The sequence below is a fragment of the Leptopilina heterotoma genome, unplaced genomic scaffold, assembly GCF_015476425.1.
Source record: "Leptopilina heterotoma isolate Lh14 unplaced genomic scaffold, ASM1547642v1 Lhet_26, whole genome shotgun sequence".
NCBI classification, from domain to species: domain Eukaryota; kingdom Metazoa; phylum Arthropoda; class Insecta; order Hymenoptera; family Figitidae; genus Leptopilina; species Leptopilina heterotoma.
The window spans coordinates 1,977,105-2,003,736 of NW_025110969.1; the positions used below are offsets into that span (position 1 = coordinate 1,977,105).

The 26,632-nt window shown below is 27.8% G+C and overlaps 1 protein-coding gene across 1 annotated transcript in view; it reads left to right on the forward strand.

The window, feature by feature from the left end:
• LOC122503376 (E3 ubiquitin-protein ligase MIB1) overlaps nt 1-25,360 on the forward strand; it is a 744,700-nt gene extending 719,340 nt beyond the window's left edge. Inside the window, exon 10 of the mRNA XM_043613883.1 lies at nt 25,035-25,360. Within this exon, the coding sequence (XP_043469818.1) occupies nt 25,035-25,227 (193 nt within the window). The 3' untranslated portion in view covers nt 25,228-25,360. The remainder of the gene's footprint in view (nt 1-25,034) is intronic.
• Nucleotides 25,361-26,632: the final 1,272 nt, after the last annotated feature.

Below are 26,632 nucleotides of genomic sequence, written 5' to 3' on the forward strand. Positions count from 1 at the left end.
AATACAAAATGGCGGATCCAATATGGCGGACGAAAAAATAAAAATTCAACCGGATTTGCTTAAAACTTGTTACTCGGGGGTTTTTGGGGTCGCTGATTACGAATTTGATGTCAGTTTTTGAAAATACAAAATGGCGGATCTAATATGGCGGACAAAGATTAAGAAATTAATTAAATTTAGTTGAAAATGGTTACTTGTGGCCTTTTGAGATTGCTAGTTATGAATATAGGCACAAAACATTAACGTTCTAGGAACGTTTTAAATACATATACACTGAAAAAAATGCTATAGAATCTAAAGATATGCTATTGCGGGCTGCCAAAAGCAGATATTGTTGAATGAATAGGATATGTTCAAAATCTTAAAGCATTGCGTTTGAATCAAATACTTCATTATCAATTTTGAAAGTAATACTGTCGAATTGTTCATATATGCTATTAATTTAACATTATCTTCTTTTGGTAGCTCGCAATAGCATATGCTTTAGATTCAATAGCATTTTTTCAGTGTATATATCCTAAATTCTAATTGGATTTTGATTTAACCCCCGAGTAGCAAGTTTTAAGCAAATCCGGTTGAATTTTTATTTTTTCGTCCGCCATATTGGATCCGCCATTTTGGATTTTCCAAAACGGACATCAAATTCGTAATCAGCGACCCCAAAAACAGCGGGATATTTGTTCTGTTGTAATAAAAAGTTGTTTGATATTCATGACTCAATGAATTATGTTATGAAAACTTTAAACGCGTTTTTCTCGAAAACTCATTTTTCAAACTGGTACAGAGCTTTTCTCGAAATCTACCGAACCGATTTTGAAATCCCAAAAATTTTTCGATTCTTTATTTAAAAAACTGGTGCCTAAACCTCTAAAAACTCATATTTCTACCGCCTGTGTTTTTATATGGAGGTAAATTGACCCAAAAACACGGCGTTTTTGCGAGTTTTTGAGAAAAATGTACATATAAAATAAAAAAACCTTTAAAAAAAATCGTTTTTGAGGTTTAAGCACAAGAATAAATCCTTATGAAGAGATTCCCGTTTGGAACTTGAATGTATGTATTACAGGTTGCCCGGAATCTAACGTACCAAAAAAAAGGTATCTTTTGGAAGACGACACCTACAGCTATGAAATTGAACTAAATACACTCAAACATATTTTTTAAATTTTCTCTACGCAATGTGCTACAATGTCCAAAAATAGTTTTTACAATTTCTTTAATACTGTTCTTACAATAAAAGTTTTAAAACCTTCCTTTTTTGTCAATTCTAAACCAGAAAGTCCCCTTAAACTTTTAAAAATCAAAAATTTTGGAAAATAAGACTTTTTTAAAGATTTTGTTAAAAAATGTAGAAGTTTTGTTTTGTATTCAGTTTTGTAGAGTTTTTTTAAACGCATCTTTTGAGCCCTAATTGAACATTTTTCTTCCATATTAACCGGAGATATTAAACTTTTAAAAATCTAAAATTTTGAAAAATAAGACTTTTATAAAAATTTTTTTAAATGATGTAAAAGTAACTTCAAAAAATTATTACCAACTTGAAGAGCATTAAAAAACGTTTCGATTGACCTATTTTTTAACCTGATTTGGGCAGAAATTATGAAATTATTGGTATTTGAAAAATCAAAAATTGTGGAAAATATCATTTTTTTCAACATTCTTGTTTATTAACTTATGTGTAATTATTCAACTATTATTACCATCTTATAGAATATATAAAAACACATTTTTTGGACCAAGATTTAATGATTTTTAAACCTTTTATAAAAAGTAATTCTTATATTTTAATTATTTTTTTTATTTCTATGAGGAAGCAAAGTGTTCATGAAATGAACACCAAAATTATAAAAATGTACAACTTGGCAGCGGTTTTTCTATTTTAAATAATTGAATTCATGTAAAAATTTTTTTTTTGAAAGCAATTGAATGTTTGTGTAGAATTTTATAAAAACTTTTGTTTAATAATGCAATTCTTTTGGGAAATTTTATTAAAATAGTAGAATATTGAAAACCATTGAACTAAGAAAAATTTTTGAAAATAATTGAATTTTTGTCATGATTTTTATTAAAATTTTTGAAAATATTTTCACTTTCATTTTCACTTTGAAATATTTTTTTTCTCACTTTAATTTTAAATTTCATTTTCACTTTTATTTTCACTTTTACTCTCACTTTGAAAGATTTTCATTTCCATTTTCTCTTTTACTTTCATTTTCATTTTCTCTTTGATAGATTATTTCAATTTGCTAGAATTTTATTTTTACTGACATTTTTAGTTTCACTTTGATAATTTTGTTCTCCTTTTATTTTTATTTTCATTTTCACTTTGATGGAATTTTATTTTTACATTAATTTCTACTTTCACTTTGATAAACTTTTTTAACTTTTATTTTCATTCTCACTTTTATAGAATTTTATTTTTACTTTCATTTATATTTTCACTTTGATACATTTTTTTTCTTTTTTTCATTTTCACTTTAATAGAATTTTATTTTTACTTTCACTTCGATAGATTTTTTCCCTTTCATTTTCACTGTCAATTAGATAAATTTTTATTTTCACTTTCACTTTGATAGAAAATGAAAATATAAATCTGTCAAAGTAAGAACTTTCATTTTTACTATGACTCTGACGAATTTCTTTTATTACTTTCATTTACACTTTGAGAAATTTTTTATTTTCGTCTTGTTGATTTTCTTGAGACTCATTTTCTTTTTGAAGATAAAAATAAAATTTAATTGAAACCGAAGATGTTTTACGGTGAAAGTAAACGTAAATAAAAATACAAGTCCAAGTAAAAATGAAAGCGAAAGTGAAATAAAAATTCTGTCAAAGTGAAAATGAAAGTGAAAGCAGAAATCTGTCAAAGTGAAAGTGAAAGTAAAAATTAAATTACATAATCAACCTTCAAAGTGAAGATGAAGATACTCCACGAAGTCTTTTATCGTTCGAAGCAGTAAAATGACACTAGATAATTTATATTGTATTTCCAAATAGATGACACTTAAAATTAAGTCGCGATATACTTGAATTAAAATGATGAAATTAAAAAGTATACCTATAGGTACGGTGTAAAAAGTTTTTCTAAAAAAGTATCTCTGTAGAGCATAGTTTTTTATTAAATTTCTCCCTTCGTAAATATTGGATGAAAAAGAAACTTTATATTTCCAATTTCTTACGAAGTTTTGAAATCTAATATCGAGCTTTAACAGGAAGTAGAAGTATGGGAAGCCACTGTTACTGGTTAGCTCTCTTCTCTCTCACTCACTCTCTCTCTCTCTTACTCTCTCGATGTCTCGCGCCATTGAGCGCGAACTCGACTGCTGGTTCGCTGATTTTAATGTGTGCCCGTCCTGCACCACATCGAATTTTGCTACGCATCGATAATGACGTACCGTGTGCAAAATCAATTAAATCAATTAGCGGTTCAGCAGTAGACAACGATTCAAAACCGCGCTACTGTGTGCCCGACTACAGAAACCTACCTAAAATGTCTACATCGATGTAACCCCTGACCGACCCCGTTGCATTGCAATGTCATGTATTTCACAGGTCTCACTAGCAAACTACCCACTGATGATACGATCAATATCTGCAATATTTATTCACATCACTTCTCATCAAAGAATACATAGTCAACATTAAAGGGAATTTAATTATTGTCAATTTCCCTCCCCCCCACCCCATCCCTCTCCTTTACGCCAAAATCTATATTTTGCACATCGTGGTCGAAATATTCAAGCTTTTGTTGGGTGAACAAAAAATGTTTCTTGGTATTCTGCCTCTGTAGGTGTGCAAAGTCGATTATTTAATTTTCTTTTGACTTTAATTTTTATTGTCTTGTTTACTTTTACATTGAGAATTTTAATTTTAGTTTCACATATTAAATTTACACACTCATTCTGACAGTTTCTGTCAATTTCGTTTTCTATTTATCAGTAGAAACGATGATGAACTGCAAACGGCCAATTCCTTAAATTCACTTTACTTTATTTCCACTTTCACTCCATTTTCACGTAATATTCACTTCTCTTACATTTAACATTAACTACACTCTCATTTCACTTTCACTTTAATTTCACTTTACTTTTACTTTACTTTCACTTTACTTTCACTTCACATTTACAACATTATTATTCCAATTACTCTTTTACTATTACTCCGTTATCATTTCACTCTTACACCATTTTCACACCTCTTTCACTTCACCTTCAGTTCACTTTTACGATATATTGTTTCCCATTTTTAATTTTACTCCATTCTACTTTACTTTTACACTAATTTCACTTCACTTTCACTCTATTTTTATTTAATATTTACTTTACTTTCACTTAACGTTAACTACTCTCATTTCACTTTCACTTCACCTTCACTTTTACGCTATTTGCACCAAATTTTTAATTTCACTCCATTCTAATTTACTTTTACACTACTTTCACTTCACCTTCACTCAATTTTCATTTAATATTCACTTCACTTTCACTTGACATTCACTTTATTTACTCAATTTTACTTTACTTTTACACTATTTTTACATCATTTTCATTCCACTGTTACTTAATATACACTTCACTTGAAAATAGAAGTGAAATAGAGTGAAAGTGAAAGTAAAGAAAAGTGAAAGTGAAATAAGACTGTAGTGAATGTTAACAGAAAGTGAAGTGAAAATCAAGAGAAAGTGAAATGAAAGAGAAATGAAAATATTGTAAATGTAGAATAAAATGAAGTAAATTTAAAAATTTGAAAAAAAAATAAAGGAAAAGATGGAGTGAAAGTGAAGTGAAAGTGGAATTAAAATTAGAGTAAAATTACAGGAAAATGCTGTAAAAGTGAAGTAAAAATAAATTGAAAGTGGATTTAAAATGAAGTAAAAGCAGTGTAAAAGTAAAGTAAAATGAAAAATGGGTTGAAAATGACGTAAAAGTGAAGTGAAGGTGAAGTGAATGTAGTGTAAATGTGAAGAGAAAAGTGAGGTGAAGTGAATATTAAGTGATAGTTGAGTGAAACTAAAGAAAAAGTGAAGTGAACGTGAAATGAGATTCTAGTAAATTTTGAGTGAAAGTGAAGTGAATATTGAGTGAAAGTGGAATAAAAGTGAAGTGAAAATAATGTAAAAGTAAAATAAAATGTAGTAAAATTAAAAATTGGGTTAAAATGGAGTAAAAGTGAAGTAAAGGTGAAGTAAAAGTGGTTTAAGAGTGAAGTGAAAATGGAGTAAAAGTGAAGTAAAAATGAAGTGAATGTTGAATCACATTTTTATTTACATTTATACTTTCACTTTGACAAATATTTATATTTATATTCATCTTCATTTTCACTTTCACTTTAGTAGTTTTTTATTTTCACTCTGATAAATTTTTAACTTGACTCTCAATTTGTCAGATTATTATTTTTATTTCCTCTCACATTCTCACTTTGATAGATTCTTCTTCTAACATATGTCTTCACTTTTCCTTTGATAGATATTAAAGTAAAAATGAAAATAGAGAAAAAAGTTTGCCAAAGTGAAAATAAAAGTAAAAATAAGAATCTGTCAAAGAGAAAATAAAAAGGAGGATAAGAATCAATGAAAGTGAAAATAAAAGTAAAAACGAAAGTAAAAAAAAATCTATCGAAATGAAAGTGGAAGTGAAAGTCAATGAAAGAGAAAGTGCAAGTGAAAATAAGAATATATCAAAGTGAAAGTGAAAATAAAGAGAAAAGTCAATGTAGAAGGAAATTAGAAAATTACCCCAAAGTAATAAATTTGAAGGTGAAAATGCTTATCAGTTCAAATATTTTTGAAAGTAAGGAAAATTGTTCGAAGAAATATGAAAGTGAAAGTGAAAGTCGAAGTGAAGTTTCAGAGTCAAAATCACTGAATGCATAATTTCACTTTCATTTTCGCTTTCACTTTTGCCAAAATTAATTTTGTCAAAAGTGAAACAGAAATAATTATTGCAAAAGTGAAATTCAAAACAAAAAATGAATGAGTTTTTTAAAAAAAAAGTAAAAAAAAACTTTAATTCACAAAATATATTCTTTTGAGAAATTCTCGTTGATTTAAAGGAATAGAAAAGAAAAATTGTGATTCTATGCGACTGAAGGGGCAATATAGTAATTGTGATATTTGTAGGTGGTAAGCAACTCACGGAGTGGCCAGAGTCCGATTGAACGACACCGATTGAAACTCTCCTCTACTCTTATGTGTGAAGGGGGGGGGGGATAAAGGAAGGTGTCGAGTGCATTTCTCGAGGCATGACGTGAATGGTCGAACGAAGAGGGTCGACTGTCTTGACTTTAAAAAATAAGACAAAGGCCTGCCAATCTAAAGGCTGATTCGGAAGGGCGATCACGCGCGGCAGCCCGTCCAACTTTGCCGGCTAATCAGAAAAATCTACACTTTGTCCCTTTACCCCTCTACCATCGCCCTAGTCTCTTCCTTCTGGATGATAGCAATTCTGCTCCTTCCAACATTTTTTCTTCTACAAAAAGAGATGACTGCATAGCAAAAAAAAAAAAATTTATTTGCCCTCTGTTCAAACATTTCAGAATGCGCAGTGCAATTTTTTAAATTTAATAAATTTTAACATTTTTTTTCTTTAGGGTCTTTCAGCAACCACCTAAGATCATTTTTGTAGAAAAGAAGAAAAATTATTTTAATGCAACTTTGGGAGTTGTTTCATTAATTTTACTTCACTTTCACTCTTTTTCAATTTTAAATTCAATTTTACTCATTTTTATTTTTCTATTTCACTTTCACTTACGCTCAATTTTAACTTCACTTTCACTTCTGTGGGTCAATTTAAGTATTTAAGCACATTTTTAAAGTTTTTTGAACCCCCTCCCCAAAAAAGCTCTCAGAATATTTTTATAACACCACCCCCCTCTATCTTACATAAAATTCTCAAAAAATGTTTACCTAATATTTAAAAAACCCTTGACTTAGTTCTGAGGGTCGATTTTGAAACTTCACTTTTAATTCACTTCACTTTCACTTCACTCTCACTTCACTTTAACTCTCTCCTCAATTTCACTTTTACCTTACTTTTACTCTCATCTCAATTTCACTTTCACTTCACTTTTATCTTCACTTTCACTTACACTTGCACTTCATTTTTAGTTTAATTTCACTCTCACCTTACTTTCTCTTTAATTTAATTCATTCATAAAATAATTGTTAAAATTTCTGGTGAACTGAAAGTGAAATTGAGGTGACAGTGAAAGTAAAGTAAGAGTGAAAAAGAGGTGAAAGTGAAGTGAAAGTGAAGTTATTTCTCTATTTTTACTCCCACTTTTATGTTTTTTAATTTCACTTTCATTTTAACACTTTTTTAAAAATTATATTTTAACATCTCTTTTAATTTTAATTTCAATTTTTTTTAATTTTTATTGTATTTTTATATTTACTTTAACTCATTATCAATTGAAAATTTACTTACACTTTCACTTACACTCGTTTTCAATTTTATTTTATTTTCAAGTACTTTTTCACTCAATTTCAATTTCACTGTAACACATTTTTATTTTTTCTGTTTTTCTATTGAAATTTTCGCTTTTTTACTTTTAGTGTCGCACTTATATATTTATCTTTACTTTCGCTTATTTATAAGTTCGTTTACACTTTTACTTTTACATTAAATTATTTATACTTAAAAATGCAAGATAATTTAAATATAAATTTAAAAAATAAAAAACTAATTTTAATTCTCAATAAATTTAACTTTTGCGTTTATATAACCTTCACTTATACTCAAAAAAAATTTTCACTTTCACTAAAAAAACTTTGACTTTTACTCAAAAAATTTTCATTTTCATTTAAAAAATGTTGACTTAACTCAAAAAATTTTCACTTTCATTTAAAAAATGTTGACTTAACTCAAAAAATTTTCACTTTCACTAAAAAAACTTTGACTTTTACTCAAAAAATTTCCACTTTCATTTAAAAAATGTTGACTTAATTCAAAAAATGTTAACTTTCACTAAAAAAACTTTGACTTTTACTCAAGAAATTTTCACTTTCATTTAAAAAATGTTGACTTAACCCATTAAAGCCCACGATTAGACAAATAAAAATATCATCAAAATTATTATTGGAAACAGGACTGCAGATCAAATAATGACTTTTGACGTCAAAAATTGTTTAAAAAATAATTTGTTTATAAAAATTGTTATAAACAAATGAAGAAAATTGATAAAATTTTAAAAACTAATAGCGCCATTCGATTCTACGTGAAAAATTATTAAAGGAACATGTATGACTTTTTAAAAATTTTCACTCGATTTGTTGTAAATAATTTATAAACAAATAGTGCACTCTCATGTACCTATTTGAGCCCATCATTACACAACTAAACATTTCATCAAAATTATGATTGGAAACAGGACTGCGGATCAAATAATGACTTTTGACGTCAAAAATTGTTTAAAAAATAATTTGTTTATAAAAATTGTTATAAACAAATGAAGAAAATTGATAAAATTTTAAAAACTAATAGCGCCATTCGATTCTACGTGAAAAATTACTAAAGGAACATGTATGACTTTTTAAAAATTTGTATTCGATTTGTTGAAAATAATTTATAAACAAATAGTGCACTCTCATGTACCTATTTGAGCCCATCATTAGATAACTAAAAATTTCAGCAAAATTATTACTGGAAACAAGACTGCGGATCAAATAATGACTTTTGACGTCAAAAATTGTTTAAAAAATAATTTGTTTATAAAAATTGTTATAAACAAATAGAGAAAATTAATAACATTTTTAAAACTTATAGTGCCATTCGATTCTAAGGAAAAGACTACTAGAATATTTTTTAAATTTAAAAAATTATGAATCAACAAATTCTGCCTGCATTTGTTCGTATGAAATATTTAACCTTTAGAATTACTGTCACTGTTGTTCATTTGTTTATAACAATTTTTATAAACAAATTATTTTTTAAATAATTTTTGACGTCAAAAGTCATTATTTGATCCGCAGTCCTGTTTCCAATCATAATTTTGATGATATTTTCATTTGTCTAATCATGGGCGTTAATGGGTTTTAACTCAAAAAATTTTATTTTTTCTAAAAAATTCTCATTTCCGCTCACAAAATTTTGAAGGGAAATGAAAAATTTTTTAATTGTCAATGAGACTTTTTGGGTGAAATTAAAAGTGAAAATATTTTGAGTGAAAGTGAGAAATTTCATGAAAAATTAAACATGAAAATTTAGTGAAAGTGAAAGTTAAATTGAATTAAAAATTAGTGAAAAGTAAAATTGAGATTAAAAACGAGTGAAAGCGGGAGTAAACTAAAATTAAAATTAAAAATGAGTGAAAGTGAAAATGAAAGCGAAATTACAGTCAAAAATATGAAAAAGCGGGAGTATAACTAAAATTTAAATTGTTATTAAGTTTAAATTAAAAAGAATAAAAATCAAATTATAATTGAAATTAAAATCCAGTGCAATTGAAATAGAAATAAAAACTTAGTAAAAGCAAGAGTAAAAGTAAAATTAATATTAAAAATGATTGAAAGTGGGAATATAAGTGAAATTAAATTTGAAAATGAGTGAAAGTAAATTTGAAACTGGAAATGAAGTAAAATAATATAATTGTCCACCTGGAACATATAAATATTAAAACTTCGAAGAAATGGAAATTCGAAAAGTTGAATTATCGGTAAACTAGAAATTCATTACTGTGACAGTTTTGTCATAAAAATATTCACTTGAATAAAATTTCAATTCATTAGAAATTCCTCTACTTCACTTCTCGACTGAATTAAAAATTGTGCCAAATGTAAAGTCGTTTCATGTTTAAATCAGTTCATATATATATATAGGAATTTAGCAATTTAATCGTTATTATATTTTTTATTCCTAAAACGCCGAACGACATAAAAATTTGTTTTACTGTCTTACAAAAAATTCTTATAGTGTAATAAATTTATACCAATTTTGATAGTATAACGCAAATTTTTATGTAAAAATTTGTAAAAAAAAATTATATTAAAGAACAAAAATTTAAAAAAAAAAAATAGACAAGTATGACAAAAATTTCGTAATCAGCAGCTCCGAAAACCCCGAGTTGTTATTTTTATGCCCTTAGCATAACTCTTTGAATTTTCGTCCGCCATATTGGATCCGCCATTTTGTATTTTCAAAAACTGACCCCAAATTCGTAATCACTGACCTTAAAAAACCTTAACTGTACTAAATGTCACGAAATTGGGTTATACTAAGGAATATTAATTGGTTTAAAGTTAAGGAGTTAAAGAACTTTTTCAACATATTGGAAAAATGATGAAACGTAAAAGAAAGCTTTTCAGCCGTGAAATATTATAATGTAAAAATAAGAGTCCAGTAATAAATTAATTTTCTCCCCTCTCATAGTTTCGAAGCAATTACGTAAAATATTGAAAACGATTTGAAGGGAATAAAATTTTATACGGCCAGAAACAAAGTTGAGAAAAACATAAAAGACAAAGTTTAACAGACTTTGGAAAGAAGAAGACGAAGCAGAAGAAGAAGAAGCAAAAGAAGAAGAAGAAGAAGACGATTCTTTTTTGAAATGGGCATCGCGTTAAGTATGCAATCCGATGTAATATATCGGCAGAGTTTTGGTGCAAGGGCGGCGATATTGTCGAGACTGTGGGGTATGTTCTTGGTTGAGAAAGGGATGTGATGGGTTGGCATTGGGAAGGATGAAGGAGGAGAGAGGGAGAATAAAGAGGTTCGCAAGACCGTAAGAATCTCTTGGCTTTGAGCCATCTAATACTACTCGGTATTCCCTGCTTTTGAGAGGAGAGCACCCACTCTCATTCGTATTGCCGATTTGACACCGTTCGGCAAGCGGCTTTTTGGCCTGGCTGACCACCAAGAGCACTCATCCCATCGCATTCGAAATTCGAAGCACTTCCAAGACGACAGTTGCTCTCGAGAAAATTCATCATTACCGTTTGAATCTTGTCCAAATTCATTAATATATCCTAAGTCAACAATTTTATTGGTTCTCTTACTGTTTTTAAACTCACTAATTTACAAAAGGAATATCCTTTGAAAAACTAAATAAAGAGCTATTCTTTACATATTATGACGAATCATTAATAAATAATAATTAGGGGTCGATTATGTAATTTCATTTTGAATTTAGCATTTATTTTCTCTTTTGTTTTTACTTTTAGTTTGACAGATTTTTATTTTTACTTTTACTTTTACTTTGATGGAATTTTATATTCACTTTCATTTTACTTTCATTTTGATAAATTTTTATTAGAAAACTTCACTTTTACATCATTTCCACCTCACTTTTACCTCACTTTCACATAATTTCCACTTCACTTTTACATCACTTTCACATCATTTCCACTTCACTTTTACCTCACTTTAATTTTACACTACTTTCACTTCAATTTCACCTCACTATTTTCACTTCATTTTTCTCCACTTTCATTTAATTTCACTTTTTTAAAACTACTTTCATTTCATTTTCACTCAACTTTTACACCATTTTCACTTTACTTTCACATTACTTTTACTCCACTTTCACTTTATTTTCACTTCAATGAAAATAAAATTTATTTTTATCCCTTTTTTCTCCATTTTTTCGCCATTTTAAATTTACTTTTACTCCACTTTTACTCTATTTTCCCTTCGTTTTTACTAAATTTTATTCTCTTTTTTCAACTACATTTTTCTCCACTTTCACTGAATTTCACTTTTTTCACTCCACTGTCATCTCATATTCACTTCAATAAAAATGAAATTTATTATCACTACACTTTCACCTTATTTTCACTTCAGTGAAAATAAAAAGATTCACTGCATTTTAACTTTACTTTTTCTCCAATTTTACTCTATTTTCACTTCATTTTAACTTCATTCTTTCTACGCTTTCACCTAATTTCACATTTTTCACTCTACTTCCACCTCATGTTTACTACAGTTTTTCTACATTTTTTCTCTACTTTCAATTAATTCCACTCTACTGTCACTACACTTTCATTTTACTTTCATCCCACTTTCACTTTACTTTTACAGCACTTTTACTCTATTTTCGCAAAATATTTTTTCTTTTTTCAACTATATTTTTCTCCACTTTCACTTAATTTCACATTTTTACTCCACTGTCACCTCATCTTCACTTCAATAAAAATGAAATTCACTTTCACTCCACTTTCACCCCATTTTTACTTCACATTCACTTCAGTGAAAATAAAAATTTTCACTGCATTTTCACTTTACTTTAACTTCACTTTTACATTATTTTCTCTTCATTTTCATTAAAATTTTTTCTCTTTTTTCAACTTCATTTTCTCCACTTTCACTTCAGTTCATTTTTTTCACTTCACTGTCATCTAATTTTCTCTTCAATAAAAATTAAATTTATTTTAACTCCACTTTCACCTCATTTTCACTTCACTTTCACTTCAGTGAAAATAAAAATTTTCACATGCATTTTAACTTTACTTTTACTCCAATTTTACTCTACTTTCACTCCATTTAAACTACATTTGTTTTACACTTTCACTTAATTTAACATTTTTCACTCCACTTTCACCTCACTTTCACTTCAATAAAAATAAAATATACTTTCACTCCACTTTCACTTCATTTTCACTTCAATGAAAATTAAATTTATTTTTATCCACTTTTACTTCATTTTTTATCCATTTTGACTTTACTTTTACTCCACTTTTACTCTATTTTCCCTTCATTTTCACTAAAAATTTTTCTCTTCTTTCAACTACATTTTTCTCCACTTTTACTTTATTTGACTTTTTTCTCCACTGTCACCTCACTTTCACTTCAATAAAAATGAAATTTACTTTCACTCCACTTTTACTTTATTTTCACTTCAATGAAAATAAAATTTATTTTTATCCACTTTTACTTCATTTTTTCTCCATTTTGACTTTACTTTTACTCCACTTTTACTCTATTTTCCCTTCATTTTCACTAAAATTTTTTCCCTTTTTTCAACTACATTTTTCTCCACTTTCACATAATTTGACTTTTTTCTCCACTGTCACCTCACTTTCACTTCAATAAAAATGAAATTTACTTTCACTCCGCTTTCACTTCATTTTTACTTCAATGAAAACAAAATTTATTTTCATCCACTTTTACTCCAATTTTTTCTACTTTGACTTTATTTTACTCCACTTTTACTCTAATTTCCCTTCGTTTTTACTAAATTTTATTCTCTTTTTCAACTACATTTTTCTCCACTTTCACTTAATTTCACTTTTTTCACTCCACTGTCACCTGATTTTCACTTCAATTAAAATGAAATTCATTTTTACTTCATTTTTCTCCACTTTCAATTAATTCCACTTTACTCTCACTACACTTTCATTTTACTTTCATCTCACTTTCACTTTACTTTTACTCCACTTTTACTCTATTTTCACTAAATTTTTTTCTCTTCTTTGAACTACATTTTTCTCCACTTTCAGTTAATTTCACTTTTTTCATTCCACTCACTGTCACCTCATTTTCACTTCAATAAAAATGAAATTTATTTTCACTTCATTTTTCCCCACTTTCAATTAATTCCACTTTACTTTCACTACACTTTCATTTTACTTTCATCTCACTTTCACTTTAATTTTACTCCACTTTTACTCTATTTTCACTAAATTTTTTATTTTTTTTTAACTACATTTTTCTCCACTTTCAGTTAATTTCACTTTTTTTCACTTCACTCACTGTCACCTCATTTTCACTTCAATAAAAATGAAATTTATTTTCACTCCACTTTTATCCCTTTAATGGAAATATTTACTTTCACTGCATTTTAACTTTACTTTTACTTCAATTTTACTCTATTTTCACTCCATTTTAACTTAATTTTTTCTACACTTTCACTTAATTTCACATTATTCACTCCACTTTCATTTTATTTCACTTCAATGAAAATTAAATTTATTTTCACTACGCTTTTACTTTTTTTCTACACTTTCACTTTACTTTTACACCACTTTAAATTTATTTTCACTTCAATGTAAATGAAAATAAAGAGAAGTGAAAATGAAATGAAAATGCAGGTATAGTGAATAGAATGGAATTTATTTTGTCGCAGAAAACCTTGAGGACATCCAATAAAATGAAAGTGGAGTGAAAATAAAGTGAAAGTGAAGTGAAAGTAATGTGAAGTGTAGTGAAAATAGATTGAAAGTAGTGTGAAAGTAAAGTTAATGTGGAATGAAAATGAACTAAAAGCGATATGAAAATAAAGTGAAAAAGGCGTAGAAGTGGGTTGAAAGTGAAGTGAAAGTAATTTTTATTTTTAGAAGTTTCCACTTTTACCTCAATCTGACAAATATTCATTTTCATTTTCACATTCACTTTAACAGTTTTTAAATTTTTATTTTAATACAAGCTGATTTTCTCTTTGTAATATTTACAGATTTACATTTTCACTTTTATTTTCACTTTTAAATATCTCTTTACTTTCATTTTTACTTGACTTTTACTTTCAGTTTGAAAGATTTTATTAATTTCATCTTCATTTTGTAAGGGAAAATGAAAGAGAAAATTGCAAATCAATCGAAGTGAATGTAAAAGTGAAATTTAAAATCTATAAGAGTGAAAGTGAAAATAAAAGTAAAAATAAAAATCTACCAGAGTGAAAGTAAAAGTGAAAGTAAAAACTGAAAAACTGTCATAGTAAAAGTAAAAGTGAAAAAACGTGGAAATTTATAAAAGTGAAAGTAAAAGTGAAAATTAAAATTAAAATGTATGTTAAAGTGAAAATAAAAATGAAAATTAATGTTAAAGTGAAAATGAAAATGAATGTGAAAGTAAAAGAAAGAATATAATTTTTATTAATTATAAAAAATATAATTATTATTAATTATAAATTAAGATGAAAATGAATGTGAAAATTAAAATCAATCACAGAGTAAAATTAAAGTGAAAGTGAAAGGCGTTTAAAAATCATATATAATGTTCCCGAACTTGTTTTAAATACTTGAATCTTTTCGTAAATCTTAATTATTTTCTTTACGACAAATATTAAACCAGCAAATTTACATTTAATTACGGCAATTCTTACATTCGGTGAAAATTTGCAGAACCCTCTTCATAAAATATTTTTTTACAACGACATTCCTTTTTTTAAGGATCATTCGTTACCTAGCGACTCGAGAGATTTGACCGGTGTGTTTCATCTATGACATCGTAAAATCGTATATTTCATTGCCAAAAAAAAGAAAGAAGAAAATGAAAAAAAGAACTTGCTTGGTTCGTTTTCTCTCGCTATACCAAAAAAAGTGGGGAGAGGTCTTAAAGTTTTAAAAAAAAAAAAAAAAAGATGGAATGAGAAAATGTGAAAATGGCTGGAGGAATAAATTTGAAGGCAACAATTCGACAATCCCAGTTCACTTGAAGGGATGTGTGTAAAGTATATTCAACATTTTCAGTGCTTCCCGGTTCTATTAGGGGGTATGTCTAGGTAGCGCAGACGTACGTCATGAGAGAAGGAGAATAAGAAGTGGAGTGTGGGATTTGCACTATTTTACAGTATATGTGTGTGAGTGTGTGTATTTTTGTATATGCGTGTGTATTTTGATATGGACGACTCTCTTGATCTCTCTTGATGGATTCACCACCCCTTTAACAGCCAACTCCACGAACCAACGAATCTATTCCATTTTTATTGCTCTTCTCCAATACATACATTTTTATTCAAATTGATTTGCCACGATTGCTATTGGTAAAAATGGTAAAGAAAAAAAAAAAAAAAAAAAAAAAAGACAGAGGACCCAAATCGGAATAAAGAGAAGGAGGATTGGGTGCTTGTAAGCGCCTTCAATCTCTTCATGTCCCATAAAACCAAGCTGAAAATCCTTCTTGGGGAAAATCTCACTCTTTTTCCGCAACTGAAACGAATAGAAGAATAATGGGAGTAGATTCTAATGGGATCTTAAATTGGTAACTTAATTTCTAAATATTTTTAACTAACAACAATTCGCGCGGCTAACTTCTTATTCCTTCCTGTTTTTAAATAAAATTAGCAATTTTAAACATAAATTATTTTAAATATTTTAAATAAATTATTTATTTATGAAAAAAAAATTTTTATTCTAATTTTTTTTCATAAAAATAAAATATAAATGGGAATATATTTTTTTTCATAAAAATAAAATATATAAATTTGAATATAATTTTAATATTATTATAACTAAAATAATAATACATTCTGAGGCAGGGGATTCAGGGAAAAATCAGGGATTTTTTTTTAAAGTACTGAAAAAAATTTAATTTTTAGAATTTATAAGAAAATTCTGAATTTTGGTCTTTTTTGTTTACCTCATAAATATTATGAAATTGCCACGAATTTTAATAAAAAAAAATCTTCACATTTTTCTATTTCTGACAATAATTTAATTTTGAACAAATAACTTAATTCTTGAACAACTATCATAAAATTATTACTTATAAATTATTTAATTATCAATTTTATTTAAATATTTCAATTTTCAAAGAGTTGCGTTTACAATTTTCACAAATAGATGAACTTCAAACTGTTTTAATCTGAAATTTTAGTAAATTTCAATTTTGAATGAATTTAATTAGAAATTTTAGAAAATTTCAATTTCGAATGAATTTAATTTAAAATTTTAGAAAATTTCAATTTTGAATGAATTTAATTTGAAATTTTAGAAAATATCAATTTTGAATGAATTTAATTAGAAATTTTAGAAAATTTCAATTTTGAATGAATTTATTTAGAAATTTTAAACAACTTTGAAAAATTCTAGTAGTTCAAATTCTTCTGAAATTAGTACATTTTTTAAATATATTAAAATAAACTTCTTAATATTTAAATTAATTATTAAAAATAATCGATTTATAGAAGAATTTTAGTTAAAATTTCTAAAAAAAATTGAAATTTGGAGAAGTTAAAAATGATTGCAGAAAATATACTGTTTTCGAAAGTAATTAAATTCTTACCAGAAATTCAATTATATTCAAAAAGTTTTAAAAATTCTCATCAAAATTTCAATTATCGTTATAAATAATAAAATTCTTCTCTGAAATTCAATTATTTTCAAGAATTTTAATAAAATTCTTGGTAAAAATTTCAATTATTATAAAAAATTTTCCACAATTCAATGATTTTCAATATCTACTATTTTAATAAAATTTTTCAACAGAATTCGATTATTTAAATAAAATTTTTGATGAAATTCTACGCAAACATTTAATTATTTTCATAAATAATAAAAATTTTAGAGGAATTCAATTTATTTATAATTTTTTTTATAAATTTCTTCGCAATAATTCAATTATTTCAAAAAAATGTTGATAAAATACTACAAAAACATTTAATTATTTTCATAAATGACGAAAATTTCAGATGAATTAAATTATTTACAAATTTTTTATAAATTTCTTTGCAATAATTCAATTATTTTTATAAAAAAATATAATTCTTTTTTTGGGATTAAATTATTTTTATAAATAATAAAATTTTTTTTAAGAATTCAATTATATTCATAAATAAAACTCATTGCAGAATTTCAATTATATTTAATAATTTTAATCAAATTCATTGAAAAATGTAATTATTCTTAAAAATTTTATTAAAATTCGTCAAAAGAATTGAATTATTTAAAAATTTATAAACATTAACAATAAAAATTTCACAGGAATTCATTTATTTAAAATTTTTTTTTTTTAAATTCTTCCCAGAAGTTCAATTATTTTCAAAAATAACAAAATTTTTATCAGGAATTCAATAATTTTCAAAAATTATCATAAAATTCTTTGCAAAAATTCTATTATTTTCAAAACTTTTTAATACAGTTCTGGACAAGAATTCAATTATAATGATAAATAACAAAATTCTTCGTAGGAATCGAATTGTTTTGATAATAAGCAAAATTCTTATTAGGTGTTCAAATTATTTAAAATTTTTTTTACAAAATTGAAGAAATTCAATTATTTTTAAAAATTGTAATACAATTCTTGTCAAAAATTTAATTTTCATTATAAATATCAAAATTTTTCGAAGAAATTCAATTTTTTTCAAAAATAAAATTTTTAACATGATTTAATTATTTTTAAACACTTCATTAACCTCTTCGCAGAAATTCAATTATTTTCTAAACTTTTCATAATTTTCTTCGCAGATATTCAATTATTATTGAAAAATGTATTACAATTCTTGGCAAGAATTCAATTATTCTGCAAAATTCTATTAAAATTCGTCGAAACAATTTAATTATTTAAAAATTTGATGATAAAATTCTTTATGAGAATTGAATTTGGAGAAAAATTGAATTATTGAATAAATTTAAATAATTTATTTCTCGTCGAATTTTTTAATAAAAATTAATTTAAAAATTAATTTTATTTTCAGTTTTAGATAATAATTGAATATTAAAAGCTTTATAGCGTGAATTTTTAGAAATAATTGAATTTTGAAAAGTTTGTAAAATATTTGAAAATTCTCAAAGAACTTCTTCAACAAATTATTAAAAATAGTTTGTTCAAAGAAGAATTTTAGTTAATAATAAATTCTAGAAAATAATAATTTAATTGAAATCATGAAAATAATTTTGAAGAAGTTACAGTAAAAATATTCTTATAATATAAAATAATGATTTTATCACTCGGTCATCTTGAATTATTATAAAAAAGTTTGAATTTGAAATTTTTGATAATTTTAATTCCTATGGAAAAATACTAATTATTAAATATTTATTTAAAAAATAAGTTATTGATGTTTTTGAATAATTTTATAATTAAAAGAAATTCGTAAATAAATATAACAGAACATGTTTTTAAGTAAAATTTTTTTCCTTTATTGTCTAAAAATTCAAAAATTTTATTTTCACTATGAATTTCACTCTCATTTTTAATTTTCTCTATTATTTTGATTGATTTTTATTCTTACTTTAAATTTTACTTTTAATTTGATAGAATTTATTTTTAATTTCACTTTTATTTTCACTTTAACATATTTTCATTTTTACTTTTTTTCTTTTTATTTTCCCCGTTACTGTCATAGCTTTTATTTTCACTTTCACTTTTACTTTGATAGAAAGTCAAAATAAAAATCTGCCAAAGTAAAAATGAATCACAATGAATATTCCTTTTATATTCCAGGAATATTAAATTGTCTGATGAAATTCCAAATGGAAAATTTATCCTTTGGTAAATTTTTGAAATGTGAGTGGAATATTTTTATGAAACATTCTCAATGTTGCAACAAAATATTGCAAGATTTGTTTTATTTTATTTATCAATTTGAAATATTCCAGGAATTTGAATGGAATATTTCTTTATTTTGTTGCTAATAAACCATAAGAACAGAAAATTGTACATAATAGTATAGAAATTTAAAATTTAATTTAAAAAGTATAGGAATAGAATATTTGAATTTATTTAAAATTGTTAATAAAAGAAGAGGACTCTTGTTTCTTTTGTATATGTGAATATCCTTCTAGACAGAGAGTAGAATTATTGTTTCAGTATATATATATATACATATATAATATGTATGTACGAAACATAAATATGTATGACACATGTGGACCTTCACCAGAAAAGGAACCATCTGGCCGTTATTGAGTTATGAGTATATTCACATTTTACGAAGCGAACCGACAGAACGAAACTTTTCGACATTCAAATTTATATATTTAACAGAAATGACATGAAAATAAAATAAAACAAATTTTTAAATCTTATTTATACAAGACATGTATCAATATTCTTCAATATAATATGCGTCAAAAAAATTCTACCTATCAATAAATTAAACATTCATAATTTCAGATCGTCTGTTTTTTCTATTTTTTATTGTTATTTCTATTCAATAACTTGAAGCTAAATGCAAAATTTACTAAAACTTGTGTAAAGGTTTAAATGTTTAGAATAAATAAACATTTATATAATCAGGACATTTAAATTTCATTTTTTTTTAAATTTTCATTTTAATTTTGATCGATTTTTATTTTCACTTTCATTTTCACTTCGATAGAATTTTATTTTCATTTTTATTTTTTACTTTAATAAAATTTATTTTTATATTAATTTTTTTACACTCACGCACATTTACTTAACAGTATTTTATTTTCACTCTCATTTTCACTTTTTTATATTTTTACAATTTACACTTTCATTTTCACTTTCTAATATTTTTATTTACATTTTCATTTTCACTTTGACTGATTTTTATTTTCACTTTTCATCAAAGTAATAGTGAAAATAAAAGGAAAAAAATCTATCAAAGTGAAAGCCAAAATGAATGTAAAAATAAAAATCTATGAATAGAAAGATTTTTATATTCACTTTCGCTTTAAAACAAAAGGAAAATAAAAATCTATGAAAGTGAAAATAAAAGTAAAAATGAAAATATGTTAAAGTGAAAATAAGAGTGAAATTAAAAATATGTCAACGTGAAAATGAGAATGAAACTAATATTCTATTAAAGTGAATGTGAAAATAAAATACTGTTTAATTATAAGTAAAAATAAATTCTATCAAAATGAAAGTGAAATTTAAAGTTAGAATAAAAATCTAAAAGAGAAAATTAAAGTGAAAATGAGTTATAGAGTTAAAGTAAAAATAAGTATCTGTCAAAATAAAAGTAAAAATAAAATCTTTCAAATTGAAAGTGAATGTCAAAATAAATATTTATCAAAGTGAAAGTGAAAATGAAAGTGAAAGCAGAAATAAAATTCCGTAGTCGATCCCTTAGATGGAATATTCCACAGGAATGTTCCTAATGTTCCAATGGAATATTCCAGGAATGTGAATGGAATATTCCAGACCATTACAGAATTTTTTTTTTTTTTATTTAAAGTGAATTTTTATTTATTTATTTTTATTTACTGTCACTATGTAATTAAAAATATTTTGAAATGAAGTAATATCTACTCTACACACTATTTTTGAATACTTAACACTATAGACTCGAGAATTCGAGAAATGTAGATGGTGAAAATTTTGAATAGAAAAATAATATTTTAAACTTGAGCGAAATTCTCTTGAAAATTGTAACGCGCAACTCAGTCTTTAGGCGCGAAACTCTTGGTATTTTCAAATCTTTAAAAATATTGGATTCGTTACACAACAAAGGGTATAGAAACCCAACCCATCGATGAGATCCTCTCGCGTGCAAATCCGGCGGCAACTTTCAAATTAAATTATCTTCAAATTTGATATTTAAAATTTAGAAGAAAATATGAGAAAGGAGTAAAAAGGTCAGTAGAAATAAAATGTAATTAAAATAAAATTATTTTGACTTGTATGGAACAGTTTATTTTTCTGCTGGGAATTAAACTAGCGTTAAAATACAAAAGACTTCGTATGACCGTTCACGACAAGTCCCAAAATCGTACTACCTGTACCGGCTGCCCACGCGGGCCCCGACACTTCCACTTTTTCTACTCTAGGTATGCGCGCGCTGTTCAGGTTGGAAATTTGCCTGGTTCGAGTCGACTCAATGTTTTTGGAATCGTCTCCAATATAATAAGTATATTTATCAATAAGAATATTGAAAAAGAAATTAAGTTTAAACATATTAGCTGGCTGGATACCAGAGGTCTTGAAATGGCCCTGGAAAAGACCGAGGCACTGCTAGTCACAGACAGACGTGGTTATGAGCTCCCACGAATCGTCATAGACGGATTCGAGGTCAAGTGGAGTAAACAAATTAAATACCTTGGTGTGGAGTTGGATGGAAGGTTAAACTTCCACCACCACATGGCTACGGCGTCGAATAAGGCGATCGAGTGTGCGGCTAATCTTTCACGGTTAATGCCAAATGTTGGCGGACCCCGTGAACAAAAAAGAAGACTGGTGGCGAGTGTCGCCCACGCTAAAATGCTCTATGCAGCACCAGCGTGGGCCCCATCCCTGAGGAGTAAAAGATGTGTTACCATCTGTGAAAAGATACTGTCTGCGCAGAGATCGATAACAACGCGTATCATCTCTGCATATAAGACGGTATCTACGAGTGCTGTGCAGGTCCTTGCAAGTGTCCCGCCAGCAGATCTTTTGGCGAGGGAAAGGGAAGAAATGTTTCTCTTTTCTAAAGAAAGCAGTTCCTTGAATGAGGAATTAAGACCAAGCAAGGGCCTGATCCGCAAAGAAGCGAGGCACAGGCTCATAGAAAGATGGCAAGAAAGATGGGATGGTGAGGAAAAAGGTCGATGGACTTATCGCCTTATCCCGGCACTCGCTACCTGGATAAATAGGAAACACGGTCAGGTTTCCTATTATATGACTCAGGCGCTCACAGGTCACGGGTGTTTTAACTCGTACCTGTGTCGCTTTAAATTACGCGAGGACGAGGTGTGTGCATATTGCCAGTTCCCTGAGGACAACGCGGAGCACACCCTCTTCTCATGCAAGAAATGGGACTTGGAGAGGCAGGCCATGTTCGAAGGTGTATACAGTCAAGTTACACCGGAGAACATGGTATCGCTGATGACCCAGTCAGAGGAGAATTGGCGGCAAGTCGAGAACTTCATAATCTCGGTTATGTCGAGGAAGGATCTCGACGGCCGCCAAAAAGCGTAATTTAAACAGCTTTTAATTTGTTTGTTTGTTTTTTATTAATTTATTTTGTGATTTATTTGTCCCTATACATTTTTTTTAATTTGTTTTGTTTTTTTTATTCATCTTTGTACAATTTTATGTTTTCAATATTTTATACGCGTTTATTTTTATTTTTTTTTATATATCCGTTTATAATTTTATCTTTTGACTTTTTAAACTTCTTAAAATTTTTGTTTTTTATTGTTGTTGTGCTGTTAATTCCGCTTTTATATTGAAATAGTTTTAAATTTTTTTAACTATTGACGCAGGAGAACCGCAGACACAGAACAAAGTCGCAGCAGCGATAGAGTTGGAGCGCCTCCCTCGAAGGCTAAAGTCTTACGACAGTTCCGAGGGAGGGTAAAGGGCTCCAAAAGAAGGGTTACGGGTTTTAGTGGGTCGGGCTGGTAGTAGGTCGCCAGTTTATTAAATTTATTATAACATTTATTTATTTATCCTTTTTTTTAAATTCCCTTTTTTTTTATTTTACCAACCCCACATAACCTTGGAGTGCGGAATCCAAGGTATCTGTAAACAGATTTCCCAAAATTCCCTAAGCAAAAAAAAAAAAAAAAAAAAAAAAAGTTTAAACATATTACAATGATTAAAATTAGATTGTTCTTAATATTAATAATAGTAACATTAAATTTATAAAGATTTTTGAATTTGCATCTCTCTATCTATATCTCTATCTTTGTTTCTTCTTGAATTAATAAATGTAAGGAGACCTTCGTGTTTCTTTTAAGAAATCCCTCACTAGCAACAATCATACATCGCACTTGCAACAATCGTTCAATTAAACTCTCATTCTTAATCTAGAATTTCTAGAAGTTTATTATATTTAATTAATCTTGATTTATCTATAGAATTATATGAATTCAATTTATCGCTACGAAATTTTGATTTGATAGAATGATTAAATTTACCAAGTTTGTTTCATTAATGTTGAGTTACATATTAAAAGGTAATTAATTAATATTAAATTTAAGTTAATGAGAAAATGTTAAATGTTGATATTCAAAGGTTCAATTTAAGATTGATGTGATACTCATCGAGTTTCGATAATTAATTGGATAGGTTGCAATTCCCTTTTTTTTAACATTTTATAGTTTTTATTTCTTTTAAGTGACTCTTTAAGCGAAAAGGACTAAGTTCAAGTTTATGACCCAGATGTTTAGGCCTTTGTTCGTAAAAAGGGGCGATCCGAGATTGACCATTGCTGTTATTTTAAGTTTTACTACTTTTACTGCAGGGTTTGGGTTTTTACTCTATTTATTGCTTTCTAGTTCAATTTCAATTTCTATAAAGTTATAAAAAGGATTTGCAACCCGACGATTTCATACCATTCCTTCTAGCTAGCCTAAAATAACAAATTCAAGAGATGAGATAAAAACTGGTTTTCCCCATTTCTGCTTGCACATGTTCTCGCATTTTTCTCTGTTTTAGTTTCTATATAAAAAACGAAAGAGAGAAGGAACATATCTAATAATATTTTATTTTATATTCATTTCTATAGTCAAATTGTCCAACGCGTAATTGTTTGCCAATCAGAATATAAAGGATCATTTTATTATTATTTGTTTCTGTATTCTTTATTTAAACTTTTGCCGCGCTTTCATTCGCCTCGATAGTGCTGTTTTTAACGGCGAATCCGCGAATCTTATGCGCTCGTTACACTTCTCCCCTTAATAAAAAGGCACATCTTTTGAATGTGTCTTTTTCAAAAAAATAAAAAATAAAAATAATGTTATTAATTACCATCAAAGATTTGTTCACGTATACGTGATACATAAAGCTATAGCTTTATGTGTTTTGAAAAAGAGAATCCGATACAAATTATTTCTACGCCGTTGTGGATGCTCTTTAAACGAGAGCGTTCCGATGTTTTCGAGTCTATGTTGTATGTGTTTTGTGGTTGACGCTTGACAGCTGTTCGATAGAATATATATATGACGCAGTAAACAAGGGAAGGATTTGTAGTGTTTATTATTATTTGGCACAATAATTGGAGGAATATTGGATTGAAAATCGGATTTTTATAAAAATGTTAATTTATTTGTTAAATCCCGGGAAGCAAGGTATGTACATAATTTCAATATGCTAAAACGATTTTGAAACATGTTTATAACCTCACTTGTTTATAAATTTAGCTTTGAACCTCTAAATTTGTAAGTCCTTTTATATACCTATATGTCTTTCATAATTGATGATTTTCCTATATTCGACATTTAACATAAATACACGTATATGCATAAAAATTTTTTTTGAAGTGAATTTTAGACGTACCTTAAAAATGCATGTTTGATTCTATTTACGTGAATAATTTTCGTTTGTTTTGGTGTAATTTGTATTTCTACATTAAGGTTATCTAATACGCGCGTGATTTTAAAAGGCCCTGCATAGTGGTCGTCGAATTTGTCATTCCTGATTCCTTCGAGAACATAAACATATTGTCCGATTTCGAAATTACGTTCATTAATTTTTCTATCGTAATATTTTTTACAGCGCACCTTTGCAGCTTCAAGGCGAGCTGTTGCGAGGGACTCCGTTTCCACTATTCTATTCAGGAGTTCGTCTACAAGTTGAATATATGTTAGAGGGATTTTCTCGTCGGCAAATTCGGATGGAAAGCGAGCCTTCCTTCCAAATACGATTTCGTGGGGTGTCAAACCCGTGGATTCATGGACCGAGGTGTTGAAGGAAAATACAGCATATGGCAACCATCGGTCCCAATCGGAGCGCTCGGCATACGAACGTAAGTATTCTACTAATGTATGATGACTTCTTTCTAGGGAGCCGAGGGATTGCGGATGATAAGCAGTTGAGCGAATTTTGCGAATTTTGAACAATTTCGCGATATTGTCCATGATTTTACTCATGAATTGAGCACCTTGATCTGTATGGATTACTTCTGGACAACCAAATATACAGATCAGCCCTTCGACTAATGCCACAGCGATGTGAGGGGAGTCTATGTTTGAGAGCGGGACAGCACCTGAATATTTACTTAGGTTATCCTGCCAGGTCAATATGTACGTGTTCCCGGATTCTGTTGTAGGTAAGGGTCCGACTATGTCAATTTGAACTTTTTCGAACGCCCTGATAGGGGTGTCAGTTATTTTCATTGGCATTTTGGTTTTTACACGCGTCAATTTTCTCTTTTGACATGTTTCGCATGTCTTTACGTACTGCCTAACCTCGTCCCTCATATTTTTCCAATAAAAACGTTCTCTTATCCGTTCTAACGTTTTTGTTTCGCCTTTATGGCCACCGACAGTTGAATCATGACATTCTTTAATTATTTCGCTTCGTTTTTCGATTTCCGGAATTTCTACTTCTCCCGTGCAAACCGTGATTTGAAAATTGTTTTTATTGAAATAAGATCGGAAAATTCGTTCAATTACTGACCAAGGTAATTTATCGAAACCGTTTCCTGTTTGAGAAACGCTGAAAGATGTTATCTTTGATAAGTCGAGAGCCTCTTTCAGCGTTTTCACAGCAGTTTCAATGTTTTTAGCAAACACTTTAGAGTCGAATTTCTCTTTGATGTATAAATTAAATACTAACCGACCCCCTTGATTATTTGATGTAACATAACCTGTAATCGCATCTGGAACTTTCAGACTTAAAGGGGTTATGATGGAATGATCTAACAATTCTCGACCCAGTGGAGTAGTGAGAATACCGTCACACGAAACAAAATTTAAAATATTATCTTCTCGCATCCATAATTTATCTTTACTTAATTGGAATAAAGGGGTGAGTATTGAATTTCGTGTCTCTAAATTATTGTATAGAATATTACCCGTATTTTCAGATTGGCTCTTATCTAATCTAAATTTTCTTTTTATAGGTATTTCGTCCTCGTCAGAATTTTCGTCACAGTCCCGTTTTCTCTTTAAATTTCGCAAGGTGTCTCCGAATATTCCGGTCAACCTTGCCATTTCACTTTCACTTATAACATCATCATCAGTCACGTCATTGAAGTCACACGGACTTCCAGAGGCCCTACGAGTTCTGTTGCACACTCGTCGCACTTGTAGCTCTTGATTTAAATCACATTCCGTTTTTCTTTGCTCCTTAGATTCTCCCTTAGAATCACC